This window comes from Hyperolius riggenbachi, chromosome 5 (genome assembly GCF_040937935.1).
Source record: "Hyperolius riggenbachi isolate aHypRig1 chromosome 5, aHypRig1.pri, whole genome shotgun sequence".
In the NCBI taxonomy this organism is placed as follows: domain Eukaryota; kingdom Metazoa; phylum Chordata; class Amphibia; order Anura; family Hyperoliidae; genus Hyperolius; species Hyperolius riggenbachi.
Window position 1 is genome coordinate 71,994,750 of NC_090650.1, and position 19,474 is coordinate 72,014,223.

At 45.5% G+C, this 19,474-nt stretch overlaps 1 protein-coding gene across 2 annotated transcripts in view; it reads right to left on the reverse strand.

Moving 5' to 3' along the window:
- Positions 1 to 2,801: 2,801 nt before the first annotated feature.
- The window catches only part of RNF32 (ring finger protein 32), a 68,346-nt gene continuing 51,673 nt past the window's right edge, over positions 2,802 to 19,474 (reverse strand). Inside the window, exons 8-9 of one of the 2 annotated variants that reach the window (XM_068238609.1) lie at positions 7,142 to 7,309; positions 2,802 to 4,575 (exon numbers count right to left, since the gene is read on the reverse strand). In XM_068238609.1, the coding sequence (XP_068094710.1) occupies positions 4,354 to 4,575; positions 7,142 to 7,309 (390 nt within the window). In that variant the 3' untranslated portion in view covers positions 2,802 to 4,353. Of the gene's footprint in view, positions 4,576 to 4,746; positions 4,789 to 7,141; positions 7,310 to 19,474 lie in introns of those variants that run through there. The other variant, XM_068238610.1, reaches the window with a different exon arrangement.

Consider the following 19,474-nt stretch of genomic DNA (forward strand, 5'->3'; position numbering starts at 1 on the left):
ACATTCCAAAAACATACAGATAAAACTACACACACACAAACACTCTAGAGACCTTAAGGCTGCTTACACACCAAGACGTTACAGGCGCACGTTAGTGCGCCTGTAACGCTCCCCCAACGCACAGCAATGTAACACAAGTGGGCTGTTCACACAGCCCACGTTGCGTTACATGTAACGCTGCACATTCTCCGCAAAGTGCAGCATGCTACGGCGTTGGAGCGGCTATAGCCGCGTTAGACTGTTTGCACATGCGCAGTGGGGGCGGAGAGGAGGCGGGGAGAGCCAGCTACAGTAGCCGCGCACATGGCTACTTAATATTCACTGCACTGGCGGGCGCTGATTGGCTGGCGGGACCACGTGATGCGGAGTGTCTCGCTCCGCATCACGTGGACCCGCTGGCCAATCAGCGCCACTCTGGGAGACATTCTAGGAATCGAGCCGCCTAATGCGGCTCACTCTACCGTCGGCTCTTGCAGCACCATACGTTGTGTTAGGTGCACGTTATGCGACCTTAACGTAGCACCTAACGCAACGTCTTGGTGTGCAAGTAGCCTAAAAAAATACATACCTGGGGCTTCCTCCAGCCCCATGCGCACGGATAGCTCCCACGCCGCCATCCTCAGCCTTCTGTATCGCCGGTTCCGGGTCCCGTAACTTCTGCCAGTCACGGCCAGTCTGCGCAAGAAAAGTGTGCTCTCTACTTATCTCTCCTGCAGTCGCTGGAGATATAAGTAAACTTGCCGCGACTGGCAGAAGTTATGGAACCTGGTACCGGCAACACAGAAGGCTGAGGATGGCGGCATGGGAGCGATCCATGCGTATTGGGCTGGAGGAAGCCACAGGTATGTATAAAACTTTTTTTTTTTTTTTTATTTAAGTCTCTGGTACACTTTTTTAAGTGCTGTAGGAGATGTCAGTGCTTTATAGGGATAGTCAATGATTTCCAGTTGATGCAGCACATAAAAAAGATACACAATTTCTCCATCTCCATCCACTATTTTAAATAAAACAATGCTACCGTAGATACAACCCACACATTTTATTTGCCCATTTGTCCTGGTTATCCCAACATTTAAAGGGAGTCAGAGAAAAGTAAATACACAAAATGTATACACTGGGGCTTCCTCCAGCCCCCTCCGCCTGATCGCTCCCACACCGCTGTGCTCTGCCTTCTGCATCTTTGGTAATGGGTTCCATCATTTCGGCCAGTCAACGCATGTGCAAGTGCGCTCCTCCGTCTCGCTCCCATTTTTTGTACTTACTTGTCTCTGGTACACTCTAAAGTATGTCCCTGGTGCAATGTATGGGGATAATATATTATTTGCAAATAAAGGTATTTTTTTCTATATATTTTCCGCTTTCTTATTGTAACATAGCAATAATTTCAAGGCCTTATTTGCCAAAATAAGTGATATTCCATCATGGCATACACATTTAAATTTATTTGGGTAACAATGTATGTATTCTATTTTAAATTCTGTCACTTTTTTTTTACAAGCTTTTTATTCTTGGTACAGAACAGAACATATGAAAATAAAAATCTTGTGTGTGTGTGTGTGTTTTTGTTTGTCAATGCAAAAAAATTCACACGACATAAATAAACCCTGAAATCTATTCTCAGTTAAAATAATACCACATATCTCTGATAGCTAGTTTGGCATCCAGCAGGCCTTTAACTCCTGATTGTTTTTTTAATTTATTTTTATTATTATTTTGCAAGAAAATTGGAGTTAATGGCTTTGTGCAGGCCAATTGCTTTCCAAATAGGGGTCAATTCACAAAATGACTTATTTTTCTCCTAATTAATAAAAATAACCTTTCAGCACATTTACAAGCAAAATAATCACTCAAACTAAGGGCTGATTCACACCTTAAAGCGTTGGCGTAATCGCAAATGCTGAGCGTTTTTAGAAGTGATTTTTCTACATGATTAGGCATATGCCTAGCAGTGGCGTAGCTAAGGAGCTATGGGCCCTGATGCAAGTTTTACATTGGGGCCCCCCCAAACACTCTATACATAATTGATACGGTGCACCATGACATGCCAATGGCAACTACAGTGTCAGAGGTGCAAGAAGGGAATGGGGAGCAGTTTGTTAATAATTACCACTAGTCAACGTATCTATAGAAGTTATTATGAGTACAGGACCAATAGAGAGCTAATACTGCAGTTGAGGGAGGGCCATTTGGAGCCCCTCAGGCCCTGATGCAGTGGCAACCTCTTGCTACACCTCTGGTGCCTATCGATTTTCTAGTTATGCCTACCGATATTTGAAACGTTTTGGTGTAGCAATTTTTTTTGTACAGTAGAGCTGGAAGTGTACATCTTAAAGAGAACCCGAGGTGGGTTTGACGAATGTTATCTGCATACAGAGGCTGGATCTGCCTATACAGCCCAGCCTCTGTTGCTATCCCAAACCCCCCTAAGGTCCCCCTGCACTCTGCAATCCCTCATAAATCACAGCCACGCTGCTGACAAACAGCTTGTCAGAGCTGGCTGTGTTTATCTCTATAGTGTCAGTCTGCTGCTCTCCCCGCCTCCTGCAGAACTCCGGTCCCCGCCTACATCCCTTCCCTCCCTGCTGATTGGAGGGAAGGGATGGGGGCAGGAACCGAAGCTATGCAGGAGGCGGGGGAGCAGCCGAGACTGACACTACAGATGTAAACAGCCTCACAGCATGGCTGGGATTTATGGGGGATTGCAGAGTGCAGGGGAACCTTAGGGGGGTTTGGGATAGCAACAGAGGCTGGGCTGTATAGGAAGATCCAGCCTCTGTAAGCAGATAACATTCTTTAAACACACCTCGGGTTCTCTTTAAGAAAAATAAGTCTTGGAAAATCACTCTTTTCTAGCGTTTAACATTGAGGCTGAATCGCCTCAGAAATGCTGCAAGACCTGCGATTGCGGGGAAAAAAAACCCACAACTCTGGCGTGATCCATCCCATACAAATACATTAGCCTAGTGCTTTTCAATGCGCTAGGGTTTTTAAAAGCGCTCTTGGTGTACACCAGCCCTAAGTTCCTGATTAACTTCATTTCAATATTACTTTTCTTACCTTTAATTATATATTTTTTTCTCTTTGGGAGTTTAAAAATGTAACAGAGCAGGTGAAAACAGGTGAAAAAGCTTTGTGAATCATGACCATAGTGTCTCATTTCAGAAGATACAAGACATCAGAAAAAGGCCACAAATGTCACCATTATGGAATGCTAACAACCAGGACTATTCAATAGTGATTGCTTTGTAATCTTCCGACTAGTATAGTTTTGCTGAAAAGTTCCCACGTTTGATCATAGTTTTAAGAATTACAAGTTTTTTTGAATGATTGATTGAGTTTGTCCCTACCTAATTTTTATGTGGCAGGGGTCCAAGCTATGAGACCCATTAAAATGTATTCGACAACTTATTATGGTTAAAGTGAGGAAACGTATACGTTATCTGATAATAAACTTGGAAGTGTGGCAATCCATTATTCTCAAGGTGCGCCTATGGCTTTTTTGCAGTTCATTCAGATAGGGGCAGGTTAGGGTTAGGAGTAGTTGAGGGATGGTTAGGCATAGTTAGTTGAAGGTTATGGTGAAAGTTAGGGTAGAGTGGGATATAGTTAAATGACCACACTGACTCAACACTAATCTACCCAAATCTATGCCTAACATCAACGGACGCCGTCATAGACGCCCATTTAAATGCTGCTAATAGCGGCAATAACAGTAAATGTTGGCACTGAATCGCCCAATAAAATAATGGGCACCAGGACCACCCACTATAGAAGGTGCAGCAATAAACAGCGGGTGCTATGGCGCCTGCTATTTTTATATTTATAGCTACAGTTTCTATAGTGGGCAGTGCCATCGCCCACTATTTTATTGTGGGCGATGGGACTGCCCACTATTTTTACTGTTCTAGCCGATAATGGTGGCATTTTACATGGGTGCCTATGGAGGCACCCAAAATAAGTGTGCACTGTGCCCAAATTTACGTGACTCCTCAGAGCAGCTTCTGCCACCTTGGAACACAGATCTGAGGTGACTCGGAAATGCTGTGAGAGAAGCAGAGAGAGGCCACACTTGTGTCCTTGGAAAACACCACATGCGCGCCTGATCGGCCGTGGCAGGGTTTTTTCTCTTGGACAGCTCTTACGTCCTGGTGGCATGAGCCACCACCTTTTTGGACCTAGGCGTCACATCCATTAAGCTTGTGTGGTTAAACTACTTATAGCAACAGTATTGTATGTTTTGTACATGAATACAACTTTGTATCTCTGAAACCTTGTAGCTCGCGTCTTTTGTAAGTAGGGGGAGACTGTATATGCAATATATACAGGGCCAAAAGGCATGGAAAAGTTGACATTCTAAAAGGAAAACACTCTTTTCTGATAATGAGATCGACACAAGGGGCAGACGTGGCTTTCTCCAACGGAGAACTCTTCAAAAGCCTGAAGACAAGTGTGGTGAAATACATGCGAGCAAGACAGAAGCACAGAGGGCCGGGACGAGGCCTGGCCTCTGTGTTCTTCACTGTAACTTAATGGCATTATACAGATCGGGCAGTCGGATATTTCTTGACGAAGAGCCTAGAAAAAAAAAGTATAATTGATTAATTTAAATACTATCAGCCAAAACATTAAATTCACCTGCCTAATAGAACTGTTTTAGTAGTATTAGACCTCTGGAGGCATCTTCTGCTATCCGATACCAAGATGTTAGCACTGATGCTTGATGTCTTTCATTTTGTGAGGTGGACCTCTACGGATTGGACTTCATTTTACAGCACATCCTACAGATACCTGGTTTGACAGAGAATAGGGAAATCTGGAGGCCAAACTGAGCAGAAAAAGGTTTGGCATTATTTGTCTGTCTGTTTTGGGCCCCTAGGGCTCAGAGGTGAAACTCATAAGAGACCAAAATCTAGAACATAGTCTAAGTCTTGGGCCAAATTGTTTATTAAGACTTAAAGGGAACCTAAAGTGACATGACTTTACGAGATAGACATGTGTATGCACAGTGGCAAGCATACAGATACCTATGCTGTGCTCCTTTTCTTCCTTGCCTGAAAAAAATAATATTCAGCTATGCAATTTACTGGTTTTCTCCAGTGTGGACCCAGCCAGACTATAGCATCCCACATTGATAAGGAATTACAGCCACAAAACACTTTCCTGGCAGAGAACTGGGCTTCAAATGGCAGGGGATAGATGAAAAAGGTCAATAGTGTATCAGTTGTCTGAGTCACAGGACAGGCTGTGACTCAGACAACTGAGTTGAGAAAAAATAATCTACTTTTTAAAGTTTTTAAACATAACATAAAACTGCAGGATATCTAAAAGTCATTTTTAGGAGGATTGTTTATCTCATCAGCTTATTTTCACTTTAACCCATTCGCGTTCCGTCGTTTTCACTTGAGAAATGTTCACCTCCTATTCATTAGCCTATAACTTTATCACTACTTATAACAATGAACTGATCTATATCTTGTTTTTTTCCGCCACCAATTAGGCTTTCTTTGGGGGGGTACATTTTGCTAAGAGCCACTTTACTGTAAATGCATTTTAACAGGAAGAATAAGAAAAAAACGGAAAAATTCATTATTTCTCAGTTTTCGGCCATTATAGTTTTAAAATAATACATGCTTCCATAATTAAAACTCACGTATTGTATTTGCCCATATGTCCCGGTTATTACACCGTAAAAATTGTGTCCCTATCACAATGTATGGCGACAATATTTTATTTGGAAATAAAGATGATTTTTTTCAGTTTTGCATCTATCACTATTTACAAGTTTACAATAAAAAAAAAAAAATAGAAATATTTCATCTTTACATTGATATTTAAAAAGTTTAGACCCTTAGGTAAATATTTACATGTTTTTTTTTATTGTAATGGTTTTTTTTTTATATTAAAGAGAACCCGAGGTAGGTTTGAAGAATATTATCTGCATACAGAGGCTGGATCTGCCTATACAGCCCAGCCTCTGTTGCTATCCCAAACCCCCCTAAGGTCCCCCTGCACTCTGCAATCCCTCATAAATCACAGCCACGCTGCTGACAAACAGCTTGTCAGAGCTGGCTGTGTTTATCTCTATAGTGTCAGTCTGCTGCTCTCCCCGCCTCCTGCAGAACTCCGGTCCCCGCCTGCATCCCTTCCCTCCCTGCTGATTGGAGGGAAGGGACTGGGGCAGGGACCGGAGCTATGCAGGAGGCGGGGGAGCAGCTGAGACTGACACTACAGATGTAAACACAGCCTCACAGCACGGCTGTGATTTATGAGGGATTGCAGAGTGCAGGGGGACCTTAGTGTGGTTTGGGATAGCAACAGAGGCTGGGCTGTATAGGAAGATCCAGCCTCTGTATGCAGATAACATTCTTTAAACACACCTCAGGTTCTCTTTAAAACATTTTATTTGGGTAGTTTTGGGAGGGTGGGATGTAAACAATAGGTTTATAATGTAAATGTGTGTTGATTTTGTTTTTTTTTTACTTTTAGTTGTAGTATTACTTTTCGGCCACAAGATGGCGGCCATGAGTTTGTTTACATGATGTCACTCTAAGCGTAACATATGCTTAGAGAGACGCATGGGGGAGGTAACAGCCAGAAAAAGTGCAGCTGTCGCTTTTTCAGCGGGGGAGAGGAATCCGTGATCGGGCACCATAGCCCGATTCACTGATTGCCTGGCTAACGAACCGCAGGGCGGGTGCACGCGCGACCGGCCACGGGAGCTTGCATGGTTCCTGGACGTAGTTTCTACGTCCAGGAACTAAAATAGGTTAACATTTATTGAACAGTGTCAAACTCAGTTGTGTAACTATAATAACCCATATCACCAGGGAGGACCCGTCCATAATTGTTCTGCAGTGTATAGATGGGCAACATATCTCTTTCTGATCAGATTTAATCAGAGAGATATCTTTTTCATGGTTGTTCTACCCATAAATCGCCTGATGTATGAACACCTTTATTCACTTCAACTGTTAGTGGTTTGAATGTTGTGGCTGACTGGTGTGCATACATAAGACATGTATACATGAAAGCTGTCATAAATTGATATACACAAACCGCAATAATGGGGATGCATGTATTTTATTTTCTCCTTGGTGGAGGTGACTTTAGATGCTCAGAGGTCTGTGGCTTGGCCACTCACCTGGATTTGTATCCTCTCCCATTCTTCCTCGCTGATGTCTTTGTTAAAGTTGTCCTCTAACTGACGGAGGACACTGCGACTGGCAGCAACTGACTGCTCAATCTCACTGAAGAGCACCTCGATGTTTGTGCTGCAGGACCTCAGCAAGCGGTCTGATAATTCTGTGAACTGCAAAACACAAGCACAGTGTTCAGGCTTCTTAAAATACATATATATGTTCAAAATGTAATACTCCATACTTCTGAGTTACTAGTAATATCTGTAGACAGTGGCTTGGCAGGAGGGGATGCAGAGGGTGCGAATGTGCCATGGCCCATTAGGGGCCCTCCTTCATCCATCTTATTAGCTTTTAATTGGTGCTGTGCTGGCAATGAACACCTCTATATGTGCATTGAAGTGTAGTAGTCCTTAACTGCTTGCCGACCACGTTATGCCGATGGGCGTGGCCACGGCGGCAGCCCCAGACTGCCTAACGCGATTGGTGTAAAGTCCTGGGGCTTCGGTTTGCAGGAGATCGCACATAGGCTGTACGCACATCTGCTGCTTGGTAGGCCGAAACAAACAAACATTCGGGGGGGGGGGGGGATCTGACCCCAACAACAAAGAGCTCTGTTGGTGGGGAGAAAAATCACTCCTGTGCTGTGTTGTGCGGCCCTGCAGCTTGGCCTTAAAGCTGCAGTGGCCTATTTCACAAAAAAATGGCCTGGTCTTTAGGGGGGGGTAAAGCCTGTGGTCCTGAAGTGGTTAATAAACTGCCTCCTAACTTTGGATTACACCTCTCTTGACACTGCAGCTGCCCATGGTAGGTTTTGGGGCTCCATGTAAAACTTGCCACTGTCTGTAGATGCCTGTCTATAACTTGTATCAGGAACAATATCCCCCTTGATGTAAGTTAGTGCTATGTGCTACCCTTTAGGGTTATATATAGATACTGTAACTATAGCTCGTTACTCACCTTGCCTCGTTCCTGCGCTGACTCTCAAGGGCGGCGGAGGGTAACTATTGCTCGTTACACTCCAGCCGCGGAATCCCACGCAGCTCCCTTGCTCCATCTTCTGTCTCCGCATGGCGGAGGACGCAAGCCCGACGTTCTTCTGGGTCTGGCGTCCTCTGTTGCTGGGCAAGCGCACCAGCTTCCCCCCTTATGTGCAGTGGCCGGAGGCTAGCTGTCAGGAGTGTCATTCAGTCGGTAAGAAGGACAGCATAATTCATGTCAGGATTTGTTGTGAGCACAGGGCATTGTCATGGGTGCTCAGGTCTGTATGGCAATCTGTCCAGGTACAATTATGGAATATCTATATCAGAAGACTGATCACTTGTTCTTACAAAGGCCAGTGTGTCCATTTGATCAGGTGATGCATTTGTAAGACTGATTTGATAGCCATGATCATGTAAGTGAGAAGTGAGCAAAGCAAATCGGAGCTTTATAAATCTGATCACATGCTTCTCTATGAGTTGTGGTTCATACAACCAACACTACAAAAGGCCTATTAATTTCAGAGCATGTGTTGAATAAACGTGCCAAGCATTCCAGTTTGGAAAACATCTAACAAACCCCTGAGGAACAGAGACTACCCAGATACATTGCGTCTGGTTATGTTTGGGCCTGTGATACTTTGAGCAGGGGGGAAAAAAACACAGTTTTTATTTAAAAAAAACAAACAAACAAACAAACACTGGGGGGGGGGGGGCAATCAGACCCCACCAACAGAGAGCTCTGTTGGTGGGGAGAAAAGGGGGGAGGAATCACTTGTGTGCTGTGTTTTGCGGTCCTGCAGCTTGGCCTTAAAGCTGCAGTGGCCAATTTAATGAAAATGTGCCTGGTCTTTAGCACAGCAGTCCTCAAGAGGTTAAAATATGTGCAAACATATACAAATAAGAAGTACGTTTTTTTCCCAGAGTAAAATGAGCCATAAATTACTTTTCTCCTATGTTGCTGTCACTTACAGTAGGTAGTAGAAATCTGACAGAAGCAACAGGTTTTGGACTAGTCCATCTCTTCATGGGGATTCTCAGGGATTTATTTATTTTCAAAAGCACTTAGTGAATGGCAGTTGCTCTGTCCAACTGCCATAAAACTGTGTAGCGAGCAGGGAAGCTGGCCAGCATCATTTTTTAAATCCTTTTTAGGGAATATTTTTTATAAAGAATAAAAACCTTGCTGGGAATCCCCTATGAAGAGATGGACTAGTCCAAAACCTGTCGCTTCTGTCAGATTTCTACCTACTGTAAGTGACAGCAACAGGAGACAAGTAATTTTTGGCTCATTTTACTCTGGAAAAAACATACTTTTTATGTATATACTGTATATGTTTGCACATATTTTAAATTTTACAATTTTTCGCCATAGTGCCCCTTTAAGCTCTGACACTCATTTGATCACTTTTTTATTTACATTTGGGACACCTTCTCCCACCTCATATTGTTATCCCCCCTTTTAGGGGCATAACCTGTGATATTATATCCAGTGGTCCTTTTTTTGTTTTGTTTTCTGATTGGAGAGTGACTAACAAGACATCATATACCCGTGGAGTTGTAATTCTCCACATGCTTGATATTGTGGTTGCCTTTTAGCAACCCAGGTTTGTAAGTAGTATATGTTTCTCAACTTGTATCTTACTGCTTAAAAATACTACATCATATTGGCATTACTGTTGTTCTTTGTTTCTCTTTTGTTCCCCGTGTTTCCTAGAGTTCAGCACCTGAATTTCAGCCACTGGACACCTTACAACCATGAGGTTGGCCATATTTCTTCAATAGGTCAACTACTGAAGCTGTGTGGCTAATTTGTTTCTGGATAGTGTACAGTGGCTGGATAAAGTGGATCCGAGATAAACTTCTACTCATTGCATAATTGTGTTCCTTACATATAGTATATACGGCATTCCTCAAGGCAAATCCTTTTTTTTCTGTTGTTTTAATACCCTAATTCCCTATAAACTAAACAAGCCTCGCCCACAGTTTCTCCAGTGCCTTGGCACTCTGAGACCCATGTAGCAAGGGCTTATGGGAGCTAAGTCTGGGCAGGAGGAGGAGGAGGTTACTAGCCAGAGATTTCAGAGGAGGAGTGTAACGATATGTGTCAGCAAGTAACAGAGTTCTGATTATTAGGTGATCTGCAGTATCACCTATAATACAGATATATACCTGATTATATGGTGATCTGCAGAATCACCAATAATACAAGTATACCAGCAGCTAATGAGATAGCAAGTATAGTGCTTTGTGCAACAGTGGTACTGGTAGGTTTAGCTATACCTCACTGGAGGAGCTGGTGGGCACTAACAGTACAGAGCCCCTCCCCAGAGACAAGGGCCCTCTGGTGAGAGTAGAGTGGTCAGACTAATCGAGTTGGCAACAGACAGACAGATACGGTACAAACTCAGAAGGCAAAGGCAAGAAGGTTTTAACAGGCAGAGTCGACAGCAGGATCAGATGGGCAGAAGTACAGAATCACTGAGAGTAAGAGTAGTCAGAACGAGCAAGAGTCATACACAGATAATAACAGTATTTAGATTACAATTATAGCTATCAAACAATCCTATCACTGTGTGAAATCCCCGGTTTCCTCCCGGATCAAAGCACACCGGATCTATCTAAGGTCTGAGCGCTAACACGAAGTATTCGCAACAGCAGACAAGTTGCGAGTGAATCACCAAAGCTTAAGAAGCAGAGGAGACCCCTTCGGCACGCCCACTCCCATCAACCAATGAGGAGCGGCAAGCGTCTCCTCTGACGTCAGCCGACCAGCCGGTCAGCTGACGCGCCTCCTCCCTGCATAAAGGTCCCGTCTGTGCGCGCGCACGCGACAATGCAACCCTATGTGCTGCTGACAAACCCGCCCTCGGCGTGCTAGACGCCCGAGGCCTGGATAGCTCGCTAGGCAGGGAGATGGAGGCAGCTGCGGTGGTATCGCTGTTCACCGCAGCTGTCTCTTCTACGTTTGTTACAAGGAGAGGGGAGTAAAGTTTTCATAGACAGTAAGCCTGCACCTATTCAGTGAGGAGACCTTGGGCAAAACTCCCTAACACTTCCTATAGAGCGCACCCTAGTGGCTATGTCTTGAGTGTACTTGTTGCATTTTGTTAAAACATACTATACTGAATTTTGAAATTGGTCAGTAAAGCTCGATTGGATTAGGGTGTACATTTCTCTCTATCACAGCCTTTAGTGTTTTTTTTTTTCTTTTTTAATATGCGTTTTTCATCACGAAGAAAACATTTCTGTTATGGTAAATTAATTATCCTGACATCGCCGTTCAAATGTAACACACAACTAAAAAAGGGATCAACATCAAAAACGTACGTCCCGTCAAGATAACACTGTTAGAATCCTTCCATTAGGCAGAGCGCATAGTCTCGGGGCTTAGAGCACTGTTTGCTTAGGAGAAAATTGCACTCCTTATTCCAGCAACGGACCTATAGCCCAGGCATTGTGTTCATGTGAAGAAAGGAAAGGTCTATTTTCTTCCTAGACAGATCTGGACAGCTTTTATAAATTGAAGCCGTAATGTAAACCAATTAACCAGTCACGTATGCCTTTTATATTTAGTTTCTAATTTATCTTCGCTAAAAGTTCTTTTGTGGCTGAAGGTAAACAGGCAGGCAGAGCTGTATTAGTCCTGTAGGTTGTGAACATGAATAGTGAGGAAAGGTGTGTCTTTTCACTGATTAACTACAATAAATGTAAATGGGGGGATCAACAGGACTCTGTCATTTCTCCTTAGGATTAGAGATAGAATGCTGGCGGCGAGATAATATTTACATTTCAAAATTCCCATCATTAAAAGTCTCTTTTACTTCATGAAAATGTAATTTTTCTCTTCGAGTTTGGGCTAATGGGAAAGCAAGGTATTTTTTTAAAACGAGAAATAGTTCAACTCAATAAATATAACCAGTTAAACATTTACCTGTTTTTTCCTGCAAAAGGGATAGAGGTTAATAATGTAGTTGAGCGTCTGTCTAACCTCCCGTCAGAAGATGGCAGCACCGCCCTCTTTAAATTAGATTGCACAGGCTCTTATTGCATGAGGGGAGTATTTTTTCCTGTCTTGTCTTTTCTCACCAATAAAATACTGAGGAGCAGACAACAGTAGAGAAACCAGATGTAACAATGGCGTTACTGTATGTGTAATGGAACAAAATCTTCTCCAGGAGTCTACCATGTATAGGGGATCCATCTACCCCTAAACATTCAAACTTTCAAATACTTGGTGACTTATTTGGTAGCCACCACAGTGCTTCTACTGATTTGTTGCATATTTGCAAGGAAGCATTACAAAGAAAACCAGGCAAAATGTTTCAGGCCTATCCACTCTTTTCAGGCAGTGGCACTTGAAAAGGAGTGGATGGGGTCTAGACATTGGGCCAGATTTTGTCTGTACAGCTACCCTGCAAATATGGAATTAATCAGTAGAAATACTATAAGAAATTACAGTTGAGTTACCGCAACCAGATACTGAGGCAGAGTGTAACATGGGTGCGTAGTACTGGGGTTAAAGGTCACTGTGTGTGCTGATGGGGGAGGGAGAGGTCACTGTGGGAATTGGCTGAACCAGGCAGTGTTAGAGCTGATCTGAGATTTAAGTGTCCATATTCACCCATGGATTAGGCTGAATATGGATGTAGAATTTCAGTAAATTCTACCGATATTCTACTAGGTGAAATCGGCCACCTAAATTTCCTCATTACCCTTTTTCATGCATGCTCATGTACTCCCAAACATAGAAAACTAGCACTTATCCTCAAAAAGAATAATTAGCCAGAGTGTCCCCCTTAACATAATTAGGCAGCACATCCCCAAAGATACGCTGTAGAACATCATTATCCAATGGTGCCTGTTAAAAGGGGGGAAAAAAGGACCCCATATTTACTCTTGTCCTGCAGCCTCCTAATTTTAGCAAATGACAGAAGTGATTTACCTCTCACCCACCATGCTTGGACTGCAGTGACAAATTTGGTTGCTGCAGTGCCGCTAATACTGCTCAAACAATAACTTTTGTTTACAAATATGGGGTTCACAGGTTTCTATGCACCAGAACATGGTGAGCATAAATGGACCTATTAGCACTTTCTGAGTTTAGCTTAGTGTGGTTCTGGTTCCGAGTGGTGCGCTGGGCAGCACCACAAACCAACAGGCTGACTAACAAAAAAGTTGATGGTTTTGTTCTAGCAATCCCTACCACATTTTTTAGCTATTTTGCCACCTTAGGCCTGACACACTGTGAGCACTTAGGCCTGAGACACGCTGTGCGCGCTTAGACCTGAGACACGCTGTGCGTGCTCAGACCTGAGACACGCTGTGCGTGCTTAGACCTGAGACACGCTGTGCGCGCATAGGTCTAAGAAATGTGGTGCGTGCTTAGGCCTGAGACACAGTGGCAGACATACGGCCGTGCAGCCGCACGAGGGCCCCTGAAGTTCCGTTTTCTTCAGGGGCCCATTAAGTTTTTTTTTTAATATATATATTTTTTTTATTATTTTTTCCCCCGGGGGGCCCCCGACTCCTATCCTCCCTCCCTCACCTCGGGGGCCCCCCTCCCGGTATGCGCGGCGGGAGAGCGGCAAATCCGGGTCTCCAGGCATGCGCTAGAGGGCTCAGCCGCTTGGTCTCCAATATGTCGACAGAGTTGGAGACATATTGGAGACCAAGCGGCTGAGCCCTCTAGCGTCTGCCTGGAGAGCCGAAGACTTCCTGTATTTGCCGCTCGCTCTCCCGCCGCGCATATCGGGAGGGGGGCCCTCCGAGGTGAGGAAGGAAGGGAGGGAGGGAGGATAGGAGTCGGGCCCCTCACCCGGATAGCTACTAAAAGGGCTACCTGCCTACCCACCCGGCTACCTAACCACCTACCCACCCGGCTACCTACCCACCCACCAGGCTTCCTACCTACCTACCCACCGACTACCTAACCACCCACCAGGCTTTCTACCTACCTACCCACCCGGCTACCTACCCACCCACCAGGCTTCCTACCGACCCACCCGGCTACCTACCCACCCACCAGGCTTCCTACCTAACCACCCACCCGACTACCTAACCACCCACCCGGCTACCTACCCACCCACCAGGCTACCTAACCACCTACCCACCCGGCTACCTACCCACCCACCAGGCTACCTACCCACCCGGCTACCTAACCACCTACCCACCCGGCTACCTACCCACCCACCAGGCTACCTACCCACCGGCTACCTACCTACCTACCCACCCGGCTACCTTACCACCTACCCACCCGGCTACCTACCCACCCACCAGGCTTCCTACCTACCTACCCACCCGACTACCTACTCACCCACCAGGCTTCCTACCTACCTACCCACCCGACTACCTAACCACCCACCAGGCTTCCTACCTACCTACCCACTCGGCTACCTACCCACCCACCAGGCTTCCTACCTACCCACCCGGCTACCTACCCACCCACCAGGCTTCCTACCTACCTACCCACCCGGCTACCTACCTAACCACCCACCCGGCTACCTACCTAACCACCCACCCGGCTACCTACCTACCCACCCGGCTACCTACCTAACCACCCACCCGGCTACCTACCGGGCTAGTTACCAACCCACCCACCAGGCTACCTACCCACCCACCCGGCTACCCACCCACCAGGCTACCTACTTACCCACCCACCCACCAGGCTACCTACCTACCCACCCACCATGCTCCCTACCTAACCACCCACCCGGCTACCTACCGGGCTAGTTACCAACCCACCCACCAGGATACCCACCCACCAGGCTACCTACCTACCCACCCACCCACCAGGCTACCTACCTACCCACCCACCAGGCTACCTACCTACCTACTGGGCTAGTTACCAACCCACCCACCAGGCTACCTACCCACCCACCCACCAGGCTACCAACCCACTCACCCACCCACCAGGGTACCTATCCACCCAACCACCCATGGGAGCTGCGCGCCGGATGGAGGCTGGGACAGGAGGTCTGCTGCTGCAGGTGAGTAAATGTTTTTGTTTTTTTATTTATATTAGCAGGTGTATGTTCTGGGCAGGTCTGCCACATGATTGCATGTATTTTCTGCGCAAATCTGCCGACATGATTGCATGTATTTTCTGGGCATATCTGCCGACTTGATTGCACGTATTTTCTGGGCATATCTGCTGACTTGATTGCATGTATTTTCTGGGCATATCTGCCGACTTGATTGCACGTATTTTCTGGGCATATCTGCCAACATGATTGCACGTATTTTGTGGGCATATCTGCTGACTTGATTGCACGTATTTTGTGGGCATATCTGCCGACTTGATTGCACGTATTTTCTGGGCATATCTGCCGACTTGATTGCACGTATTTTCTGGGCATATCTGCCGACATGATTGCACGTATTTTCTGGGCATATCTGCCGACATGATTGCACGTATTTTCTGGGCATATCTGCCGACATGATTGCACGTATTTTCTGGGCATATCTGCCGACATGATTGCACGTATTTTCTGGGCATATCTGCCGACATGATTGCACGTATTTTCTGGGCATATCTGCCGACTTGATTGCACGTATTTTCTGGGCATATCTGCCGAAATGATTGCACGTATTTTCTGGGCATATCTGCCGACATGATTGCACGTATTTTCTGGGCATATCTGCCGACATGATGTGTATTTTCTTGAGAAAACCTGCACAATTATGTGAATTTTCTGGGGAAAGGGTCACCAAAACTTGGGCCCACTGTCTTTGCGTTGCACTTTTCAAGGGAACCTGAGGTGAGAATAATCTTGAGGCTGCCATATTTCTCTCCTTTTAAGCAATACCAGTTGCCTTGCTGCCGTGCTGGTCCTCTGCCTCTTATTCTTTCAACCATAGACCCTGAACAAGCATGCAGCAGGTCAGGGGTTTCTGACAATATTGTCAGAACTGAGAAGATTAGCTGCATGCTTGTTGCTGGTGTAATTCAGTTTATTACTGCAGCCAAATAGATCAGCAGGGCCGCCAGGCAACTAGTATTGTTTAAAAGGAAATAAACCCTCACCCCGGGTTCGCTTTAAGTTACAGTTAGCTCCGCCCTCATCTGGTCATTGCCACGCCCATTTTTTTTGCCGCAGGTTCTTTCCACGCCTATTTTTAGGTTATTGCCACGCCCATATTTTGCAGGGGGCCCACAATTACAATTTTGCACAGGGGCCCACTGCTGGCTGTGTCTGCCACTGCTGAGACACGCTGTGCGCGCTTAGGCCTGAGACATGCTGTGCGCGCTTAGGCCTGAGACACGCTGTGCGCGCATAGGCCTGAGAAACGCTGTGCGCGCATAGGCCTGAGAAACGCTGTGCGCGCATAGGCCTGAGAAACGCTGTGCGCGCATAGGCCTGAGACACGCTGTGCGTGCTTAGACCTGAGACACGCTGTGCACGCTTAGGACTGAGACACGCTGTGCACGCTTAGGCCTGAGACACGCTGTGCGCGCTTAGGCCTGAGACACACTGTGCCCGCTTAGACCTGAGACACACTGTGCGCGCTTAGGTCTGAGACACACTGTGCCCGCTTAGACCCGAGACACGCTGTGCGCGCTTAGGCCTGAGACACGCTGTGCCCGCTTAGACCTGAGACACGCTGTGCCCGCTTAGACCTGAGACACGCTATGCCCGCTTAGACCTGAGACACGCTGTGCATGCTTAGGCCTGAGACATGCTGTGCGCGCTTAGGTCTCAGACACGCTGTGCGCGCTTAGGCCTGAGACACGCTTTGCGCGCGTAGACCTGAGAAACGCTGTGCGCGCTTAGGCCTGAGACACGTTGTGCGCGCTTAGACCTGAGACGCACTGTGCGCGCTTAGACCTGAGACACGCTGTGCACGCATAGACCTGAGACACGCTGTGCGCACTTAGGCCTGAGACACGCTGTGCGCGCTTGGGCCTGAGACACGCTGTGCGCGCTTGGGCCTGAGACACGCTGTGCGCGCTTGGGCCTGAGACACGCTGTGCGTGCTTAGACCTGAGACACGCTGTGTGCGCTTAGACCTGAGACACGCTGTGCGCGCTTGGGCCTGAGACACGCTGTGTGCGCTTGGGCCTGAGACACGCTGTGCGCGCTTGGGCCTGAGACACGCTGTGCGCGCTTGGGCCTGAGACACGCTGTGCGCACTTGGGCCTGAGACACGCTGTGCGCGCTTGGGCCTGAGACACGCTGTGGGCGCTTGGGCCTGAGACACACTGTGAACGCTTTCAGAGAACTTTCCTGACCAACAGCGCTGTCTGAGCATTTTTTTTAAATGTTCCCAATTGCTTGCATTAAAATCATGGTCAAATTGCTGTGGTTGTGATTTTTAGAAAAACTGTGATTGTGGCGATTTTACCATGATTGTAATGCAAGTCAATGGGAGTGTTTTTTTTAAATGCTCAGACAGTACTGTTGGCCAGAAAAGCTCTCAAAAAGCGCTCACAGCGTATCTCAGGTCTTACCCAACCTTTCAACATCCACATCTCTATGACATCACAGACTAAAATATCTAAGCTTAAAAGGCAAGAAATATGTCGCTACCCATGTTTAAATAATCTCCCATTAAACAGCACGGTACACACAAAAATGCAACAAAGAGCTAATCATCTGTAACTGTTATTTATTCTTTTCTCAGCCAACAAGGCAACAAAGACGTGCTAACAGATGCACGATGCTGAAATTAGCTCAAGTAGTGCAAGTAGACTACAAATGTCTGCAAAACAAAGTATATATAGAGACCAAAAAGAGAAAAAAAGTTGAACAAAAGGACCCAGGTGAACCTTCTGCACTCGGAGGAGTAATTTTTTTTTAAGTAATCCATCTTAATGTCAGCAAATTGCTTACTAATGTGTTGACTTATTGCGATCTTGAAGAGTAAAAAGAAAGGGCAAGAATTTACAATGTATCAAGGGGATCAGCGATAAGATATTACAGGGTTAAAATCCTCCCTCCGGCCTCCTGCTTGGAGCCAGCTCGAATTGACAACACAGGGATTGCCCCGTCCTGGTCAAACAAATAAATAAGCCCTATGGTCACTCTAGTGTTGGCTAAGATTAAAAAATGAAGAAAAAAAAAAGTTTGTAGAAAAATCTCATGGCCGGACGGAAAAGGTTCTACAGCCTTGTTTCACAGCCAAGCCAGTTCCTTATAAAGATCAGAACTAGCATTAAATCCTGCTCCAGATAATGTAATGCATATGAAAAAGATTTAATGGCCCCCGTAAAATGGGCTGCTTCAATTAAACGGCTTATGCAAGCACAGTTTATAGGTAAGGATCAAAGGGCCTTGCAACAGCAGCGGCTGCATTCTAGGTAAGAGTTTGCTTTCTGTACACACGGATTGTGGATATTGGCATAAATGAGATAGTTGCTGTGACCTTTTAGGGACTCTTAGATCTCAGTAAAACTACTGTGGCTCTGTCAGACATGTAATAAACATATCATTCTCAGTTCATGTCCGGGACACAATAAACAGTAACTCAGAAACAACTAGAAGACTATGATTCACCTTCCATATTCAGAGACCATAACAACACGTTGTCTGCAGGTTACAGGAATTCGCCAAGAAAAGGAAATACCTTGAAAGACTTCCATGTTAGTAAAAATGAATCTTTTTTTCCCCGACTTCTAATGATATATTACAGCACTTCAGGGCTAATTTTTAACTCCCTCTTAATTAACAACGTTCTTTTAATCAAAGCTTGGAAAGGAGATTTTCCTTCAGTCCATTACATTACTGCCTACCTTATTAAGTGTATTTCCTGGTGGTCTAATGGTTCTCTGCAGAGTTATGGAGAATTTCATAGCTCGGCTCTAAGGAGAAACGTAATGTGGCTGGACTAAGCCAAGCAACCGAGCAACCATCCTTAGTACTGAATGTTGCTATATATATATATATATATGTATGTATATATATATATATATATATATATATATATAATTATATTATATATACCCTTATAGTGGTTTGCAAAAGTATTCGGCCCCCTTGAAGTTTTCCACATTTTATCATGTTACTGCCACAAACATGAATCAATTTTAATGGAATTCCACGTGAAAGACCAACACAAAGTGGTGTACACGTGAGAAGTGGAACGAAAATCATACACGATTCCAAACAATTTTTACAAATAAATAACTGCAAAGTGGGGTGTGCGTAATTATTCAGCCCCCTTTGGTCTGAGTGCAGTCAGTTGATTATAGACATTGCCTGATGAGTGCTAATGACTAAATAGAATGCACCTGTGTGTAATCTAATGTCAGTACAAATACAGCTGCTCTGTGAGGGCCTCAGAGGTTGTCTAAGAGAATATTGGGAGCAACAACACCATGAAGTCCTAAGAACACACTAGACAGGTCAGGGATAAAGT